This window comes from Lissotriton vulgaris, chromosome 4_1 (genome assembly GCF_964263255.1).
Source record: "Lissotriton vulgaris chromosome 4_1, aLisVul1.2, whole genome shotgun sequence".
In the NCBI taxonomy this organism is placed as follows: domain Eukaryota; kingdom Metazoa; phylum Chordata; class Amphibia; order Caudata; family Salamandridae; genus Lissotriton; species Lissotriton vulgaris.
Window position 1 is genome coordinate 811,362,917 of NC_141691.1, and position 21,079 is coordinate 811,383,995.

At 44.6% G+C, this 21,079-nt stretch overlaps 1 protein-coding gene across 1 annotated transcript in view; it reads left to right on the top strand.

Moving 5' to 3' along the window:
* E2F3 (E2F transcription factor 3) overlaps positions 1–21,079 on the top strand; it is a 175,186-nt gene that overhangs the window by 136,021 nt on the left and 18,086 nt on the right. The window contains exon 6 of the mRNA XM_086965146.1: positions 6,342–6,477. Coding sequence (XP_086821272.1) covers positions 6,342–6,477 — 136 coding nt within the window. The remainder of the gene's footprint in view (positions 1–6,341; positions 6,478–21,079) is intronic.

A 21,079-nucleotide genomic window follows, 5' to 3' on the forward strand; every position in this document is an offset into this window, starting at 1 on the left:
AATTACTATTTTAAAATGTATTTTAATTAAATTAATTAAATTAAATTAATTAAATTAACTTAATTACATTTTTTTAAAAAAGGTATACTTACCTATACTTACGATGTAATGCCATGCGTTGTAATGGCATCCGATGTAATGGATCCTGCGTCGTAAAAATTCCGATGTAACGGAATGCGTTGTAAAAAACCGCGTTGTACTGACACCAATCCGTGGAGACATCTGTAGTCTGCTCAACAGCCTTGGTGAAATTAAGATGAATATCCGATAACTTTTTTACGAAGAAATGTGCTAATTCTTCCCACTGATTTGGTGACAACACAAGCACTGGATAAACTTTGCTTGGGTTTGATGTATTCTTAACCACTTTTAAAAGTGTCTAAGGACAATTTTAGGCATGAGCAATTTTGTCAGAGTAAAAGCTGCCCTGGCTGCCTGATAACGACCATGATTTTGTTTTAAATCTAATTTATACTTTGCCTTATGGTCCTCTTAGGATTCTCTTCACTCTTTCTACGCATCTTACATCTTTTTTCCTATAACCAAAGTACTTCAGCGAACCTTACAGTGGGAGGATGGATTCTCCGTGATGACCTTGACCTCAGTGGGAGAATTACCTCGAGAGCATTCGTAAGCTAGTGCTCAACTAAGGGCTGATCTTGGTTTACAGTTTGTGTCAAATCTAGCATAGTGTGACACAGTTGTGCATTCAAAGATGGGGTGTTTAATCTCCACGAGATCCTGGATTCACTCCGAGAACTGGCTGGGCTTGTAAAACAGGGTGGCTTGAATCCTAAACGGGAATGGTACAGCCAAGTGGTCTGACCATGACCGTGGCAGAGGTGCATCTGAGGTAAGATCCTTACTATTGGAAAAGATAGAATCGAGCAGATTACCAGCCTAGTGTAGGCAGTGAGTTAATGAGAGCTAAGTATAACACACTTAGATACTCTCTGAACGTCATTGACAGGTTGCTTGTGGGGGCTTTCAGGTGGATTTATTTATTTTATTGGGTAGAACACTTCGGGAAACTCTACACCAATAGACAGGGGAACAACATGAATCAACAAAAGGCACTTTCACCTTTGAACAAATCCACGCAAGATAATCAGTCAAGTGATCCCCCAGTTTCCCCGTATCCAATCGACTTGGTTTTTACCACCCTAGAAGTTGAAAATGCAATCAGGGAAAGCCCTTCAGGGAAAGCTCCTGGTCCGGACCACACACCAGTGGATGCCTATAAAACAAACCTGGAATTTTGGGCTCCGCTCTTAACGAATGTTTTGAATATGGGAAACAAATGCGGCCTAATTAACACCTGGTCAGATGCTATTGTGGTCCCCATCTTTAAAAAGGGAAACAGGGACGATCCGGCTTGCTACCGTCCTATATCCTACTAGACGGCCTTATGAAAATTGCAGGAAGGATCGTCCTTAAGAGGATTCAGCTCTGGGAGACAGAAAACAAAGTTATTTCGGAATTCCAATATGGTTTCCGAAAAGGACTGGGTACCCAGGAGCAATGTTTAAACCTGTCCTTACTGATGTCCAAATATACTGAGGCCAAAAAAGGGGATCTGTTTGTTACATTTGTTGACCTTAGCTCAGCATTTGATTGTGTGGATCATCTGCAGCTCTGGTCAACATTGGAGCTCATCGGGGTGGATCCTACTATCGTGGTATTTATTAAAGAATTGTATAGAGATGCTGGTGCCAGAGTGAGGTTCGGGACCCAGGGGCAATGTACACAGAAATTTCCCATAAATAGAGGGGTTAGGCAAGGTTGTATACTCGCGCCCCTTCTATTTAGCTTTTACATCAACTCTGTTGTAGACCACCTAACAAACCTCCAGAATGACTATCCAGCTGTCAATGGTAGGCCTGTACCCATCCTATTATACGCCGATGACGCGGCCATTATGTCTAGGACTAGGGTAGGGTTGCAGAGAGCGGTAAGAGAATTTTCATCCTTCATGGGGAAAAGAAACTTGAAAGTGAACACCTCAAAAACTTTCTCCATGCCGTGCACCCAAAAGAGCAAAAGGCCACAATGTTCGATACACCTTGACGAGCAAAGAATTGAGACCACAGACACTTTTTGTTATCTGGGTGTTGTTTTTGAGAGAAAAGGAGCCTGGAAACATGCAGTATCGGCTAGGAGGCTTGCCTTTACCCGTGCTATTGGGGCCCTGAGAACTTTTGCAGCGAAAATTGGGGGCAAACCGACTGCTGAGATGATACAGATTTACCAAGCAAAGTGTGTAGCGACAGTCACCTATGGAGCAGGCTTATGGGGCTTTGAAGATGTGTCCTCACTCCAGATTTGTGAGAACCTTTTTATTCGTTACTTATTGGGTGTGAGTAAATCTACTTCAACTTTTATCACTCATATTGAGACTGGCCTCAAATACCTTAGCGACTCCATAAAGCTGTCACCGTGTTTGCTTTGGCACAAAATTTGGACTACCAGGGAATGCCAACTTAATAGAGAACTCATCAAGGATTGCATGAACTTGGATGCCGCATCCAAAATAAAATGGATGCGACATGTCCGGTTGATGTTCTCCAAGATTGGTTGTCCTGAATACTATGATGACCCGGAGTCCTTAGAAAATCTGTCTAGGTCGTCCCTCAAAAAACTTTTAATTACACACCTGGAAGGTGTTAGATGGGATGCAGAGAAACTCAAAAACACCACCCTGAGCTACCAAAGAATCACCCCCACCGAAGGTCTGCAATTGTACCTCAGGATCGAAACTGCACCTTATCCTCGCATGCTTCTCACCAGGCTGCGCCTAGGCACCTTTTTCCGTATGGTCACTCTTCCAAAACAAAATGATTGGACTTCCCCGAACCTAACTTGCCCATGCGATGACCGCTCATCACAAAGTAACATTCATATTATGTTCTTTTGCAATCTGTATTCAGCCCCAAGGAAATTGTATCTTTTACCTCTTCTAAAACATTGGGGCATAAGAACATGTAAAGACGCTTACTATAAGTTACTTTTGTTAGATGAGGTGTATGTCAACTTTGTCGTTTCTCGCTTTTTAATGTCAGTGATGAAATATAGAAATTCTATGATGTAACCCTTACATGTTTAAACTTTTTCATACGTTTTTACATGAGGTTGATCGCTGTATTTTCACCATTGACCTTTTTTATCATCCGGAAAAATGTTTTACAGAGTCTTATAAAAGTTTCGTTGGGGACAACTTTTTAAATTTGCTGTATAAAATGTACTTGTATGCTTTTATGATTTTACCAAACAAATCGAATAAAGCTAATTTTGAATTTGAATATTTATTTTATTTATTTTGAAAGTTTTATATAGCGCGGACAAAATCTTTGCAGATATCAGAGCGCTTTACACAGAATGGGTACATGAGGGAGCATAGTCAAACAGGTAAGTCAGAAGAGCAAACAGTACAATCATATAAATCAATAATACAAATAAGCAACGGGGTCAGATAAGTAGTACAGATCGGTGCAAATTCTTTAAAGAGTCCGAAATAATAGTTCAGGTGTATTTTGCCATGAGAATAGCTTTTACTTCTTTCTTAAAGTGTGTAGTGGAGGAGATGAGCCTGGTTTCGGGAGGGAGTGAGTTCCAGATCCTGGGTGCCATTCCTGAGAAGGAGCGTTTATAGGTTTTTTCCTTCCGGAATCTACGAGGTTTCAGCAGAAGATTGTTTGTGCCTTTAGTGTTTCTAGCGCCGCCAGAGATTGTCAGCTTCTGAGTGAGGTAGCCGGGAGAGTTCAGGTGTACCACTTTGTGAGTCATGCAGGCGATTTTCAGATTTATTCTGGCTTCAAAAGGCAGCCAGTTCAGGGATTTCAAGTCAGGGGAAATATGTGAGTGCTTTTTTGACCCAGTGATGAGTCTCGCTGCAGCGTTTAGAGAAGCTCTTAGGGGTGCGGTAGTAGTTAGGGGGATGTTCAAATCACCCAGTTATAAAGAGTTGGGACATCTCAAGATATGGGAGCAAGAAGGTCTGGAACTGCTGAACACCAGTTCCCTGCATGTATTGCTGGCCGGTATATCAGAGCCCCGGAAACTGTGAATCTATGAGTAAAACATAATGAAAAGAACGTAGCTTCACAGTCCAGAATCGATAATTCCAGAACTTTACATTATTTATTCTTGCAATTAATGCAATTCCACCTCCAGTCCACCCTAGCAGGTTCTCCCTAATGATGGCGTAATTAGAAGGCAATCCTGCAATGTCGGGTGAGAATGCATCATGCAACCAGCTTCAGTTAAAAACAGGGAGTTGGAATCGTTATCCCATAAGACATTAAGAATATTGCGCTGGTGTTTCGTGATGGATTGGCAGTTGATATTGAAGAATCTGAATTTGCTCCTTGCTAACCTACCAGAGGTGTCAACTTGATTATTTAGTGAATCAGCAACATTTCCAGGGGCGCCCACATAGTCCCTATTCCAGTAGCTTGATAGCTACAACTGAGACAAGTAATTGGGCCTACCTGTGGATCTAAAGAAGACAAGCAATCTTTGGAACCGGGAGAGTGAAATGCTAACAGTTCTTTGAGAGTGTAGGCTAACCTCTCTTGCTGGCAAAAGGCAGGATTCCAGGGTCTGTTCAGGCGTGGACTTTGGCATGCCAGCGATGGTCCCACTGCATGAGTTTGTGCCACAGGCGCTCTAAGTAGGGGCGAGCGCGTGGAAGCTACGTCGCAAACTCAAGCGTGCGGTGCGTCCAAAATGACTGCTAAAAGTACCAGAAGCCGCACTTAACTCCTGCTTAAATGCTTCCAAAAACATTTGTTTTGATTTTAAAAAAAAGGCCCCAGGTCACCACAGCTGGGTCATACATTGCACAACACAAAAGTGATATATTTTTAAAACGCTCCTCAAAGCAGCATAGCAGTGCCTCGGGGCGAACCCTACCCCAACCATACGTTTACAAATCGTTATATTAGTACAGATTCTGGCTAGAAAAATGCAAGGCTTCCAATACCACAATGAGCTCTACTCCAATCCTGACCCCCAAGTATGCAAACACCACATCATTCTTAAGATGAGCACCTAAAGCAGTGACATATTGAATAACCTTGATGTCTTTGCTGTCAATTAAAACGCCAATAAAACTGAAATGGTGCGCTGGCAATCTTGATGAAGCCCTACAAACTTGCTTAGAATGGAGTAGTTTTCTGCTGTTCAACACATTACATGAATGCAGAACCAACACTAAGAAAATGAAAATAATCCTTCCAGTTAAGAACCATGAGATTTATCCTCTTACCACCCCCTGAACTTTATGAACTTATCTCTTCTAGACTAGGCCTACGCCCAGGACTTCCTGCATGTGCCCACCTCGTGTACAGAACACATTAGGGTTACTATTCCTCCAAGAGAAAACAAGCCCCTGGCCTCTAGTTTCTCCACTGCCACCTAGTTACCCAAGGATTTACCCTTCAAGCCTTCTGCGTCACATGCAAGGTATTCTACAGAACAGTGGCCCTTTTGTCTCCAAAAGAATGCACACAACCTTTCTAATTTGGCAGACATGGTTGACTTGAATTTGCATTCATGTATGGGCAAGACCCTCGAGACACGTTTTACTCTGGAAATGTACTCCCGTGTATTCGTTTAGTTGTTACAGTTGTAATGTATTTACTAGTTTAGAGATCATGGAAAATCCTATTATGCATGTTTGCTTATATCAACAGTAATTGATCCCCTTGGCAACATCTGAGGGTCGAGCAAGAAAACACCTAGAACATGGCTCCTTCAACTGCAAGCTTAAAATCCGCCAATCTTTAACTTGAAAGGAACACCATCTTTTGACTACACATGGCTAAGGCAGTTACCTAAAATGGTTACCATCAATAGAGAAATCCACAGTAACACAGAATGACTGTTTACAAACCTTGCTTATTGACTTGAACCCACACTGGCACCCACTTGGATTCTACTGACGCATTTGGCTAATCAATCCCTATTGCACTGTCCACAGCACTGACAAGTGCGCCTCCTGCACTATGTCTCTAGTTTTGTCACCACAGCTGCATACTATACACAAACTCTTGTAAACAGGCTTGTAGCCAACAAATAATAACTTTCCTAAAATTATTAGCCATTTTATCACCTCCATGGGCCTATTTGCTCATTTTCAGACCGCATTGCTTTTGTGTCTGCAATGAAATACAAGTTCTATCTTGTTATTGCCGGACACATAGGGCACAGAGACTGCACTGACTGCCCTTCAACAAAGGTCATAACGGTGATGCTTGTTGTCCCTTCTGAAGAACTACACTTCTTGTTTGTGTTAACTGAACTCCTCTTTTTGTGCTTTGTTTCTTTTTAATTTTATATAGAACCTACAGATTCATTTAACAAGCACCCAGGGCCCCGTTGATGTGTATCTTTGTCCCGAAGAGACTGAAACTAGCAGTCCACTAAAATCCTGCCATCGTGACTACAATGGAAATATCCCAAAATTAAACCCCAAAGGTAAGCCAGTTGTTTAGTTTCATTTTTTAGTAATAAACAAAATGCATTACAATTGACCTTGATTGGGGGCGGGGTGAGGGGGTACCTTCCTTACACTATTTGACATGGAAACAACTGAGTCTCCAGGTTTTGTTTGCTGTCCCCCCAGCGTTTTGCCAAACGTCTTGTCTGGTATGTCTCGACATAGTTTTTCGAACTACACCACTGTTAATGGATTTCTTGCAAATCCCATTTTCAAAATGGTAGCCTAGATGCTACTGTTAAAGACCTCTCAAGCTCATCTCGTTACATTAACTCCTATGTATACATCATCCTAATTGAATGAATGGATTCTAAATAAAGGGTCAATACGAGAATCGATTATCTTTAAATCTACTAATTTTTTCTCTTTATTACCGATCACAGTTAATCTAATTCATTACCAAAAATGTCTAATTTCCACATAAATATACTATCGCAAAAACACATCTTAAATATTCGGTAAAAAAAATGGTTTTTGTAAGAGACTAACTGTTCCTAATTGTATATACATGCCTAATTGTTGCTGCCATGGGGCAATTTTTAATTTTGTTCATTATACTGTGCCTTATAATTCAGTGTTTTCTTCTCTCAGGCCATTGTTCTGTTTTTGACCTTACATTCAAAGTTTTGGATTCTTGATAGCCTTCATTAGGATGGACATACTTTTCTGGCTGTTAATTTTATTTAATCCTTTTTCGTCTCTTCCAGTAGATGTCTGTAAATATATAGGTTTATACACTATTCTCGTAAATACAAATTCCTCTTTTACTTTAAGTCCCTTATTTAGTTTCCTGCTCGAATACTTGACCCCCCCTCAACCATGGATCACTTTACTCTCCAAACTGAATCAGAGTTCACTTTTACACATGGCAGAGATTCCAAAAGTGATATCCTTTGCATAAATGAATCTGTATCTGCCAATCAAACCTACATATATTAAACTGAATGGAAATCAAGAAATGATCAACCTTCTGGCTCTTTTATTCAGGACATGTGATGTATCCAATTGTAATGGTATACAGAAGGAAGTGTGAATGCTATAAGGAGATTGGCTTTTGTGCAAACAAGTGCACTTGACTGACTTGTGTCCCCCTGGAAGAGTGAGATTTAATGGTAAAGGACATGGTCTGAAAGTGCCTCTTTTTAATGCAGTCCAAATGTTAGTTACCTGTATTCCAAAGTGACTATCTGGATTTATTGCCATTTTTGAAAGTTATGACAGGGTATCAGAACACTTAATCAGCGGTAAAAATGATCTCAAAACAAATAGCGCCTATGTAGGGAGAAGCAATTTTTTGAGTTCAAAAACGATCTGAAGTGCGTTTCCTCCAATAGTTCATGTTCTCCTTAAGACAGAAATGTAATGGTTTAGTTCCCACATGCATGTCATCCTAATTAAAGCAAAATCTGTCTAATGCAACCGAACCACCACAATTCCTACATGCATCACAGTTGCTCGATCAATTACATGTAACTGTCTGATGAAAGATAGGAAAATACATCAAACTCTAGCTTCTAAACCCCCCTCCCTTACCCCACCACCATCGAAAATTCCAATGGCTGGACAACTTAACTATTGAATAGTAAGTGTGTCCCTTCCTAGGAGTTAGAAGAGCAACAAGGCATGGAAGGAAGATTGGCCGCCGGGAGAATGAGTTCAAATGTAGATATAAAAACATGGAAGGAGAAATTGACCTCGTGAACAGATAATAGAGCGGAGGGGATTTGTCTCTGCCAATACATACATAGCCCCAAGTGACCCGGCTGCTGACTTACTATTTGAGGTTAAATAGCTTGAATTTGGACATAGAAGTATGAACTCACTGAAATTCTGACACACTTTTCTCTTGTGTGGACTACAGAGCCGTATGAGTCCCTCAACCTAATCACGGGGACAGTTGCAATTTGGCAGTTTAACTCTGACTTCTGGTGAAAGCATATGAAAAAGGATTTCTCATACTCTGGGCTTTCTTTTCTTGAAGCATCCTTAACTTTGAGAAGTCTAGACATCAGTGCCCCTCCCACACGCCTGCTACCCAAACATTGCTGCATAAAATAGGGCCAAAACTCTGAAGGAACTGGATAATGATGTCCAGGGCAGGGGTAGCAACGGTTGAGGTAGGGAAGCTTCCCGTCCATGGTCGCATTGCTGTGCTCGCCTCCATTAAAGACCACCAAAGTCACATAGAAGATATAGCCCAGCAACAGCTTAGCATTCACATTGACATTTTTCTGCTCTTTCCTCATTGAACAATACAATAGAGCGTAGGCTCTCCTACCTCTAATCTAAAGGGGTTAGACTTGGTAAACTGGGGGCAGATTGGCAATAAGCCATGAAGAAATAGAAGAAAAATGAACCCTAAACTCAGGAAAAACACTTCATGCTGAAGTACATGGTAAAGCAGTGGATTTATTTTCACCTAAAGAAAATAAAGGCCAAAATGCACTTTGTTAGAACTGGCTATTTCTGGTAGGCTAAGGCTGACGCCAAAGCCAGGCAGAAACCACCATTCTAGTCAGGGCAAGGAAGTCACACGCCAAGATAACCTCTGCTCACCCCCTTGGTAGCTTGGCACAAGCAGTAAGGCTAAACTCGGAGGCAATGTGTAAAGCATTTGCGCCAGCGCACAACAGCAACAACATACTAGGCACACCACAGAAGAGACTCCACACAAGGTTATTATAAAAATAACTTTTGTATTGTAAAAACACATCAGATAAAATCACACATATACATGGTGCCAACTGGCACGGGCAATATTCACAGGGATTATGTACACAAGACAGGACCACAAGGGTCACTGTCATAGTCAGATATAGCACTTCTAGAATATGAAATAATAAAACATAAAATGGTAATCACAAAGATAACAACCAGTAACCACTGGTAACAGGAACCAGGACCTTACTAGGACCACCTGTACTAAGAAAGAAGAACCACCTAAGTATCACACAGCATTAGGGGTCTAAGAAAGAATACATTACTCATGATGCAATAAACCTACATTCAGAGGAGTAGAAAAGACAACCACCTAAGTATCACTCAGCATTTAGGGGTCTAGAAAAAGGACACATTACCCATGATGCAATAACCTACATTCAGAGGAGTAAGAATAGAGCACATGATGCAATAAAATCACATTCAGGGGTGCAGCGCAAGAAGACACATGATGACTAAACATTCAGAGGTGCAGCGCATGGAAAGGAAGACACATGATGCAGTAACACATTCAGAGGTGTTAAGAATAGGGCACATGATGCAATAAAATACATTCAGGGGTGTAGCGCAAGAAGACACATGATGACTAAACATTCAGAGGTGCAGCGCATGGAAAGGAAGACACATAATGCATAAACATTCAGAGGTGCCTAATATAAGTCAATAGCGCAAAAACACACAGTAGGCAATTACTATTTAAAAGCATAGAAATCGCATTGCGCCTACACCACATAAGCCACTACCTGTGGCAGTCCCTAGGCCAACTGGCCTTGTTGGGGCAAGGATGCCCTGGGTCCAAAGTCAGGGCGCGCTGCCATGCAGCGCCAGTCCAAAGTACAAAAGCCTAAACGTGGCAGGTGCCCACTAAGTGCTGGGCACCTGGAGAACAAAAGAACTGCGCCAGGGCCCTCACTGGCCCTTAGGAGCAACTGCGCCCAGGCTGGAGCCACACAGGCTCTAGAACACATACACTGTGCACGTTGGAGCCACACAGGCTCTGGCCAACACTGGTCAAACGTTGGAGCCACACAGGCTCTTAAAAACACATATGGCCCCTCTGAGCCACACAGGCTCTCTCAAAGCGTTGGGGCGACCCACTGCCAAACGGGGCCGCCCTTGAAGCCCTCGTGGCTTCACACTGGCAACAGGCGCGCTCTCGCGCCACTGGGGGGGGGCGGACACCGACAACATGTCCCGGCGCCCCTCCTCTCTTCTGCCCCACTCTCGTTGGAGTCCCCTACGGGGGACTCTAGCTTCTCAAAATGTCCCCAGAAAGTTGTTGGAGCGGCCCTCTGCCAACTGGGGCCGCCCGGCAGTGCACAGGAAACTGCACCCGGATGCTGGAGCCTCTATAGGCTCTATGGACACAATGCCCCTGCCGGAGGAGTGGCCCGATACCAACTGGGGCCGCTCTGCACTCACCGGCCTGGAACACCCCCAAGCTCCCTCCTGGAGCAGAAGCAGCACTGTCCCCTGCACGCCCGCACTCACCGGTACCTTCGGAGGCGGCGTCGGCTCTTCTCTGCGGGGCTCCCAGGCGGCGGCGGCTCCTTGATGCAGCAGGGCTCCCTCGCATCACGGGAGCCCTGCAAACCGACCGCCACGCTCCTCCTCTCTCCTCAGATGCCGCCGGGCTCCCTTAGCTCACGGGAGCCCGGCCGACCCGCCGGCATGCAGCGCCATCTTCTCCGCGCCTCCTCATCTCCAGCAGGCCACGAGCGATGGGCCAATCCCCTCGCAGCTCCTTCGGCGAGCCCCCAGTGACGCGTCTTCTTCGGCCAATCGGAGCGCGGCTCTCGGGGACAGGCCTCCTGCCACGGCCAATCAGAGCGCGGCTCCTGCCGAGGGACGGCCAATCAGGTCGCGGCCCCTTCGTGGCTTCGTCCACGGCCGTACACAGTCAAACGGCGGCTCCTGGACCCCTTTAGGCCCCCGGGCAGCGGCAATCACGGCGTGGGCAGCCGAAGTTGAATAAAACAAAGAAAATAAGCGAGGTGGGCACTCGCCAGGGCGGGCAAAGCGCGCCTCAGCGCTATAATCAAGATAAAGCGCTCTTCCAGGACTGCGAGCACCACAGCGCTCCCAAGGCGCTAGATCACAAAGTCCCAAGGTCCTTCCAGCAACGCAGCTCCACCATGCTGCACAAAGGTCCCAGAGAGTCCCAGGGGGCTAAGCAAAGTCCCCCCCATCAGCCCAGCAAGGCAGAGGGGTCCCCCAGGAGTCCAGGAAAGTCCATCAGGTGCCCAGGGGCTGGGCAGAGCCAGGGATTCCCCTTAGCTCAAGCAGCAGCAGCCCCTGGCAGATTCAAGTTGAAAACAAGAACATTTTGGAAGGGGATACAACCCCTTTTTATATAGTGCAAAACCTTTGAAGTTCTTTGAAGTCCTTTGAAGCAGGCAGTGTGAGAACCAGCTGGACTGGTTTAGAGGGAAGTCCCCTTCAGTATCAGGGACAGAGGTGTCAGTCGCCCAGCGGGAGGTGGAGCCAGCTTTGTAGTTACACAGGAACAGCCCTTCACTATCAGGTGCCATCTCCTCCCACTTCCCTGGCAGCAGATGCTGCCTTTCATCCATGGGCTGACTTCAGACAACCTCCCGGGCTCTCCAGCCCCTGTCATCCTCAGACCAGACAGTCAATCCACAAGCAGGCCCATGCACTCTGGGCCAGGCTCACCAGCCAATCACACGCTAGCACCAACTTGCACAAATATGCCAACTTCCAAAAGTAGGACTTCTAGACTAGACACAGCCATGTCGCATACATCATTTTGCGGCATTCATTCTCACGAGTTCTCTCATACCAAACTCGCCCCTGCACTCCCCACGCATCAGGAACTACCATGGGCATACATATTCCCCATTCATTCCTATGGGAGGGCAGGTCACTCACCATTCATCCACAGAGAGCTCAAGCACTTTACACTGTACCACAGTGAAAAAGTGCGCAGAGGCCTAAAATCACCAATACCAGGTTCCATAATTAGGCTAGGAAAACGCAAAAAGCCTAGGGGTGAACCTGCCTAATGGGCCGGGTCCAACACACTTGTAATGGGCATGTGCTTGCACTGTTCCTCTTTTTCCACTAATAGCACAGGTGAAGAAGAGGAATTTTATCAATTTCACATGAACGTAGGCCCAGAGTATGGAAGCAAACGCCAGCTGTCTGAGCGGTGTGCTCTTTCAGGGTGAGGGCTTGGTCCAGGCGGATGCCTAAATTCTTAAAAGTGGTTTTAGGGTCAGGAGGGGTACCAAGATCGAGCAGCAACCACTCAGGAGAGCATAGTAGGGGGGGCCTCTCCAAAGAGCAAAATCTCAGTTTTCCTAACTTTACACTGGAGGAGGTTACTCTTCATCCAGTGTGAGATGGCTCTCATTCCTGAGGAGAAGGTCAGCTGTACAGACAGTGTGAATTTGTCAAAAGGGAAAAGCAGCTGTGTTTTGTTCGCATATGATATTGGGGTGAACCCATTAGTCCTCAAGAGATTGGCCAAGGGAGCAACATAGATTTTGAAAAGTGTGGGGCTCAAGCATGAGCCCTGAGGCACTCCCTTGGACAATTCCATAGGTACCGAGGGATATGGGCCAAGATTGAAAGTCTGAGAGCGACCAGATAAGAAACATGACATCCACTGAAAAGCAGAGTTTCTTAGTCCAATCTCCTCCTGTTGTCCACTTAACGTGACTGTGTCATGGTTGCTTAGGTGTAGTTCTTGTATGCTGTTGGCACAACACCTTGTGTGTATGCAATGGATGAGTGAGCTTGGACTGTGTTAGTACCTACCGTCTTTTTGCTTCTTTAGAGCGCTCTGCTTTTGGCCGGATATAATGCAGTTAAAAGGCAGTGTCCGTCCTTGTTTTTCAGAGTTAATATGTCGTCCAGCTCTTCGCTTGTGTCCTTGGGTGTTGGAAGAACCCCTGTAACTGGATAGCTTGGTTTGCATGGAATTATATGATCTTTAAGAGGAAATGTGGGTTGGTCTGCATAGTTACCCTATTGTTGTGTATTTTCAGGTATGGTTCTTCAGTAGTTTGTGTCTGTAGCTCACTCACCCTGCATAGTGATATGATTGTGATTAGGAAGGCTGTCTTCTAGGTCCGGAACCACAGTTCTGCCTTATGCAGTGGTTCAAATGGTGTCATTAACTGCTTTAGTTCCAGGTTGAGGTTCCACATTGGCTTCAGTGACTATCTGGGTGGAGCTTTTCTCTTTGCTTCTGCCAGGAATTTCATGATAACTTGCGTTATAGAGAAACTTGTCCCTATGTGGCATCTTGCGTAGTCAAGTGCCAAGTGCACCTTTATTGAGGTGTATGTCTGTATAAGTAGTAGGTGGGTTAGATACTGTAGTACTGTAGTGTCCTCTGTCCTGCTGAGGAGGCGACCGCTGTCGATGCACCACAGTATGTATATCTGCAATTTTGCAGTGTAGCATTTTCTTGTGATCGACCTTCTCTGTTACTTTAGAGCGTCCCTTGAACGTTTTGGGGTATTCAGGTGTTCAAACTCTGTCCTTAAGAACCATGCAGCTAGACTTGTGTTGTCTACTTCCAGGTGGATAACGTTCCTTCCCTGCATAGAGAGGAGGTTGTGCTATCTTGGAAACTTCTTTACATGTTCCTGAGCAAACACCAGCAGATCTGAGAGCCATGTTTGGCTTGCTCATTTTGTAGCAATTAGGATCATTGTCATCTGGGTCGTTTGCACTTTCTTATCACCAAAGGTTTGAAAGGAATTGGTGGAAAACTATACTCCAATTTCCCTGACCAATTTGTGCACTGGGCATTCCACATGGAGATGTGGTGTGGATGCCTAGATACAAGGTCTCTGCATGTTGCATTTTTGGGGTTGCAAATATGTCACACTGGTGTGTGTCACTCCTGGAAGACTGAGTATCTTGTTTAGTTCCCATTGGCGTGATCTGGATGCTTGTCTGCTTAGCCTGTCTGCCACTCTGTTTTCTACACCTGACTGGTGTATTTTTTATTTGGTCTAGTCTCTGAATGGCCCATCTAAAAATCCCTATGTCTAGTATTGACAGGACGTGCGATCTTGTAACCTGTGTTTGCTTGTTAAGATAGAACATTGTGGCTGTGTTTTCTTTATATGTTTGTACTGTTCTCCTATTTACCTGTATCTGGGAAGCTTTTAGAGCCAGAAAAACGGTTTAGATGCAGGGCATTGATGTGCTGGGTCACTTCATCCGCACTCTTTACCCCTTGACACTGAGCTGCCAGAGTGGGATGCATCCTTGGGGATGGTCAGTCTGGTTGGTTGCATGAATGAAAGTCCTGCCCACAGTGGTGTTTGTGTTCCACCATGCCATCTCCTCCTGTACTATTACAACCACTAAATCTTCCCAACTCCCCATCGCCTGTGACAGTTGGTTTTGGATCCACTCTTGCAGTGGTCTTGTGTAGCCTTGCATGCAAAATCAGCGGATTGCATGAGGCCATCATGCCCAGCCTCTTCCCCACAGTCCTCGCTGCCAGAGATGGACCCTTGCGATAGCAGCAAGCTTAGTCTGTTATTGTGAATCCTCTTCAGGGTACGTAAAGCTCTCACTATCAAAGTTTTGATCCTTTCTCCCAGGAAAATCATTCCTCTCTAATTTTGTGGAGGGTTTTTGAAAGCTGATCTGAAGAGTAGATGTGACTGTCCTGGTATCTTTTTAGCAGAGTGCGTTTGAGACTGCCTTGATTACTCAGTCGTCTCAGTATGGGTAGATATGTATGCCTTTCCATCCTGGGTAAGCTACCACAGCCACGCAGCGTCTTCTTGACCATGAACCAGAGGTATTTTGTGTTCTTGCAGGAAGTGCAGTTAAGCATGCTTTTGGTCTACAGTTGTCATATGGTCTCTTTCCCGCCGCCAGGGGATGACTTCTTACTGTGTAATCATTCAACTTTTTTGCACCTTTACGAACCGTATTCAGCAAGTTAGACTTACTGATGAAGGGTTGCAGCGAAGGGCAGAAATATGGACATTTTGCACCTTATTCGTACATCTGCTTGGTTACTCAAAGTGAATGACCCTTTATTGATCTTCTGACGTCTGGCTGTACAGCAAACTGTGCTTAATTTGAGCCAGTGGTTTTCGGTGCTTGGCATTGGCACTTAATTGTCATCACTGGCACTTGTGAGAGTCGGCCAAAAGGTGGCGCTGTCTGGCTAATTTAGAGAGGACCACAAGTCCGTTCTTTTTTTTTTTTGTTAACATCTTTTTAAACACAAGTCAGTTATTAATTCAATATGCACTTAAAGAACATTGCTATAACCTGCCACCAAAGATTTGGGGGCCTAAAATAGTCCGAACTTGTCACATTTGTAGGAGTGTGATGGTTGGTAGGTTTGGTGTTACCATCATTGGCAGCATGGCAGGGGCAATATGTGGTAGAAGTTGCAGCGGCCTACTAACAAGAATATTGGCACATTTTTTTTTTTTTTTTTACAAATTAGGCACTGTCAGAAAACCTTAGATATCGTATATCTGGGTAAAAGAGCACGCTTGCATTGAAGACTTTACATGATTATAGTATGAAGCTCTTTAATAGCTCACGTACACAGCCGAGTACATTAAGAACTATTTGCACTTCATCTTTTATGATGATGTCTTGCACAATCATCAATAGGTCAAGATGATTAGCTTTGGCTTTTTTGTAACCAGGTCGCGTTTTCTCTGGTTTTACCAGCTATGTAGGAGATATACAACTCACTAAATTTTAATCTTTCTTTTAGTCATTGAATCATGTGACAAACCTATGAATATCACATTTTAACAGATACCAGTAAGACAGACAATAGTAATAACCATTTCCTGCACTTTCCTTTTATGATATCCAACTTAAAAAAATCGCCTAGATAGACTGTCAGTTCCTTGAGATTCGCTATACTCAGTTATTTTGCACTTTAGAATTGGCGATAGCTTGGAGGAAGACATCTTATTACTCTTAACAGTAGGGAAAGCTGTAAAGGAAAAAAATATTCTTAATTTCTTCAGGTGAGCCAAGTAGCTTTGTGTCGTTTTGATGCTTTAGCTTGGGTTTTTGTTGTTGTTGTGATTCTTGATTTGCGCCTTACATTGTATGGCTTACTTTTGCAAAGCTTGAACAATAGAGACTTCCCATCCTCTCCATTCACGCCCTTGTCCAACCCACTACTGGAGCTCACTTTGTTTCCAATGCATGTCCACCGGTCTTTTAACAAGTACTAATCCTAATTCTGCACTCTATTTTTTGGTTTTGACATGAGTCTAGTAAGAGTTTCTGAGCTGTGTAAGTTGGGTTTATTCATGAGGTCAGACATAGTCTGTGACAGTCTTCCAGAATGCTAATAATTTTGGACCAGTACAAAGTGTTTTTGAGATCAGAGTTCCCTTTTCCTCACCGTGGACAGGGTGGTCAATAGGTTTCTGTTTATCCCGTGAAGTCAAATATGCTCTGTATAATTTACTGTGTTCTTCTAAATGGCTATAGACTTTCAAGCACTTTCGTGTATAGCATCTTGTGGGTCGGGATTCATTCTCAATCCCCACACCAGCTTGGTCACTGTGGCGAGACTACCATAAGTCGGGAATTGACCCACTGATAAGTTGTGGCTTTGTCTTAAATAATCAAATGCTTTCAAATAGGGCTCTTATTTGGAGATTGTTTGCTTTGTGCCATTCTACAGTATTTGCAGTTTCCGATAATTCTTTAAATTTGGGGTGTAGCCACAATGGCCGAACATTAACATAATACTTATTGCACCCATGTGTAACAGATGGATGTGTCTTTGCAACTCGTAGATGCGAGTGTTTGTGCAAAAAATTGACCAAAAATCTATCTGCTCACCAGGCAACACAAAACCAGTTGTCATAATCTGAGTGAGCATGCTTGTGAGTTGGCATGCTTGAATTCATTGAATAGCTCTCGTTGTAGAGTTGTTTCAGTGTGGATTTCAGCACTGTAAGGAATGCCTAGATAACCAAAAGTACTGCTGGTCTTTTTGTTTTTTTGTAAACAAATGTTATTGAATTTTTCATGACATTTTACATGGTTGCAGTTAAAACAATTGGCACGGTTATTCGAATTGCATATTACATGTCTACTGGTCTACCAAGGGTGTGACCGTATACGTGAGTAGCGGGTTTGTCTATTGGTCACCCTGCCATGGCCGTGCAGTGTTGTGGTGCCGTGCAGTGTACCATGCCATGGCCGTGCAGTGCACCCTGCCATGGCCGTGCAGTGCACCCTGCCATGGCCGTGCAGTGCACCCTGCCATGGCCGTGCAGTGTTGTGGTGCCATGCAGTGTAGCTGCAATAGGAGCTATTCATCTTGAACGGTATCCGGTCCCTGGAACTACCTGCTTGGACAACTAAAAGGGGGTGGGAGCCTAGGGTGGGTGGGGGAGTGCAAATTAGAACCTCTTCATCTGTGGGTGTCAAGAGATGGAAGAATTATGTTGCGTGTATTTGTAGGGAGGGGAGAGTGGGGCTTTCCTAAAGAGTGGCTCCGGTGAGTTTGGGTGCTATGCATGGGTCTCTTTTTTTTTTTTTTTTGTGGGGGTACTGCCAGATCATGTACTATTGTGGTACCTGGGGGTAACTTTGTTGTCACAGGTATTTGGGGGGGTGGTCTCGGCTTGTGTATCTCGGCTCGGGACTTCAGTTGCAGTTGTCTGTGGTGGCGGTTGCTGGGTGCTTACTGTATGGTGGCGGAACTGGTGCAGTAATGTAGCCCACTCAGTGGAAATGTGTTTCCTATTTACACCTTGTACTTCCTCCAGCCTGATTGTGTCCTCCTCTGCCGAGCCCCATGTACTAACTGCCCATGGCCAGGCTGTCAGGGGGGGGGGGGTGGTCTTCTAGGGCTCTCCAGTACATTGTGATCACTCTTTGCCAGTAGGCAAAGCGCGTCTGAACTTGAAGGGTTTTTTGTCTGTGGAATATCCCGATCCTGCTGGCCTCCCAGGTGTGAATGTTGGTGAGCCCGGTTAGTTGCTGCAGTGTCCTGTGTAATGTACTCCAATAGGACAGTATAGTGGGGCAAAGCCACAACATGTGTTTAAATGTGGCAATCGAGGTTTGACATCTTGGGCATAGAAATCGTGTGTCTGGGCAAAACCGTTGAAACCGCGCCATGGTAAGGTAGGCCCGATGTAGTATGGAGAACTGTATGTTTTTAAACCAAGCATTGTGGGACATTCTAAGGTGTATTCTAAGACTGTTCCCTTTCCTTATCATGTAGTGCCCTATCTTCTCCACCCACTTCTTTCACAGCGTAGTGGCGGCGAGATCCCAGATTGCTTTATAAAGACATGTGATTAAGTGTTGTCCCATTCCCATATGGAGTATTGTGTGAAGTAACGGGAGCGTTGCGGGCTCCCCCTCTGAGAGGTCCCAAAGGCGGCGGCTACAGAGAAATAGGGGGGGGGGGGGGGGGGGCGGTGTTACAAGGTCTATATAGTGGTAGAAAATGTACTATGCTAACCTGACATTTAATGTAATTCTTATATCCTTTGCAGGCAAAGGAAAGGACTAGCAAATCAGTCCATTGTGGTACATTTATGGAATTTTTACTGCATAAAGATTACCTTAAGTAAGATGTTCCTGGCTCACAACAGCAACTTGTGTTTATGGGGAAGGTTTACAATTAAAACTATGCTACTAGACACGTGAGATGAATGTCCTACTCTAAATTATGGGGTCAGTTATTTGAACCAATGCATAAATGTGACCTAAAATTACTTAATTGTAGCTTTCATTGTGGCGCATAGGGCAAGCAAGTCAAATATTTTGTGTTTGAGCTAGTTTTAAGGCGACATCTAACATTCTTGCAAATTCTAAATTGGACCACCAACTGTCTACTTATCTTACGACACTGCCTGTATGTATATCTTGTACAGTTTAGTTAAAATAAGTTTCCCTATGGACTAGATGTATTTAAACCTCATACACAACACTTATTTATGAATTTGGAACAGAATGTATATCTTGTACACCTAGAGAGCATTTAGGTAGATCTTTCTAATATGAAACTGGTCAAATGTGACTAACTCATTTTTGGATTGCAAGTCAAATGCCTGAAGCAATGTAATTGACTATTGTGGGGACATTAAATGTTGCTACAGTGGCTTTTCTTTGAGATATTTAATCTGCGCTTGGGCTTTTATCAAATTTCGACTTGTGATGGTGGCTCATCTTGGAAAAGACAATGGATTAGTCTTTACATATATTTGGACAACTGGCTGCTGAATGTTATTTTGAGAAACCTCAAGTACAGTTAGCTTTTTGCACGAGTCATGCCATTTGGTGAACTTATTTTAAAAAATCCTTTCTGGTTTTACCTCGCCACTCTCAATTCAGAGACAACTATTTGATACAGCAATTTTGACCATTTATCTTCTGAAAGAAAGTCGTTCATCTTATCTGGATGGTAACTGTGTTCATGTTGGAACTCCTTTCAGAGAGCCACGAGGCAAGCCGGAGCTACTGGGCCCAACCATGGTGGTTGAGGGCTTTTACTCCTGATGTTCCCGGACCTGACTTACTGTGGGTCTTGGGCAACTAGGCCAAGTGCCCCTTCAGCACTTTACTCTCAGTAGTAATGTGGGCCGATAAGACCAAAGCTTCTAGATTGTGAGGCGGAGGGACGGTAACATGGTGAGCACAGGCTCACGACTCAAACTACGTTCATTAGCAGCAATACATGATTATCCAGTTAAATACTTACTTTTATGAAAAAGGGAGTATTTATATACGAACACATAGTCAAATACAGCATGTACAAATAATACACTCAATCACGTGAGGTTGTGGCTCTAGTATTTGATGGGCAGGTCCCAGTGTTCAAGTGCCTCTCACTAATGGTAGTGGTTATTCCCCATTCACAATAGGTGACATACGTGTTAAGCCCCCTAGGAGTCTCACTCACTCTTCCAAAAGTAGTGTTCCTGGACCCAAAGAGCTATGCGGCAGAACAAGTTTCCCCCGCCACTTTCCAGCCCTGCGATCAGTCTGACCCGCTCCTGCAGTGGTTGTGCTACCGGAATTGCCAGGGGCATTTCACTCTTGGATGTGGAGGAGTGGTGCAGAAGCTGCTGATGAGTAGAACTCGCAGCTCTGCAGGGGCAGCGGCTGGACGTCCATGGCGCTTACTCTGGCAAGATAAGTTCTTCTGATCCTTCTTACAGGTTCGGGGGATGATCGCCTTGGTTCCAATTCTCAGGTGGAGCTCAGGCATGCACAGTGCAATGGCGTCTTCTCCTTTTGATGTCCCTGGTTCCTCATGGGGACTCATTTCAGTATATGATGGGTGTGGGGGTGGGGGGCAGGCAGACCTTTCTCAGTACATTGGCTATGCTCTGATCGGCATGACAGTGATCCTCACTGCGACCCCCTTTAAATACAGGTTGCAGACTAGAATCTGTACATGGGCGACAGCCCAATTGGTGTAGCAGCCGTCTTCTCGCTACTGGGATCCACTCTCCAGGATCCCTCACTGGACCTCACTCTCTCCAAACACTCTCCTCTTCCGGCACACTGATCTTTGTAGGCAGGCTCTGGTACCCCAGGATCAGGTGGTCTTGGAGTTCCCTGAGTGATGTCCCCTCACCTGCATGGGAGACTTGCAAGCCTTAGCCCCCAGTCCTGTTCACAGGCAGAAGGCTGCTTGACAGTGTACAATTTTTGAGGGCACCAGATATGATTTATGATCTTAGTCTTTGACGTTTGCGTTTGGTGTCTGCTTCCTTTTGAAGTCCTCACTTCTCTATCTTGCCCTACCTCCAAAAAACAGGAGTTACTCCAAATATGAATTCCCTATAACACAGGCCATGGGAGAGACTAAAAGTTCACACCTGGATGTCAGCCACAGTGGTATGTACA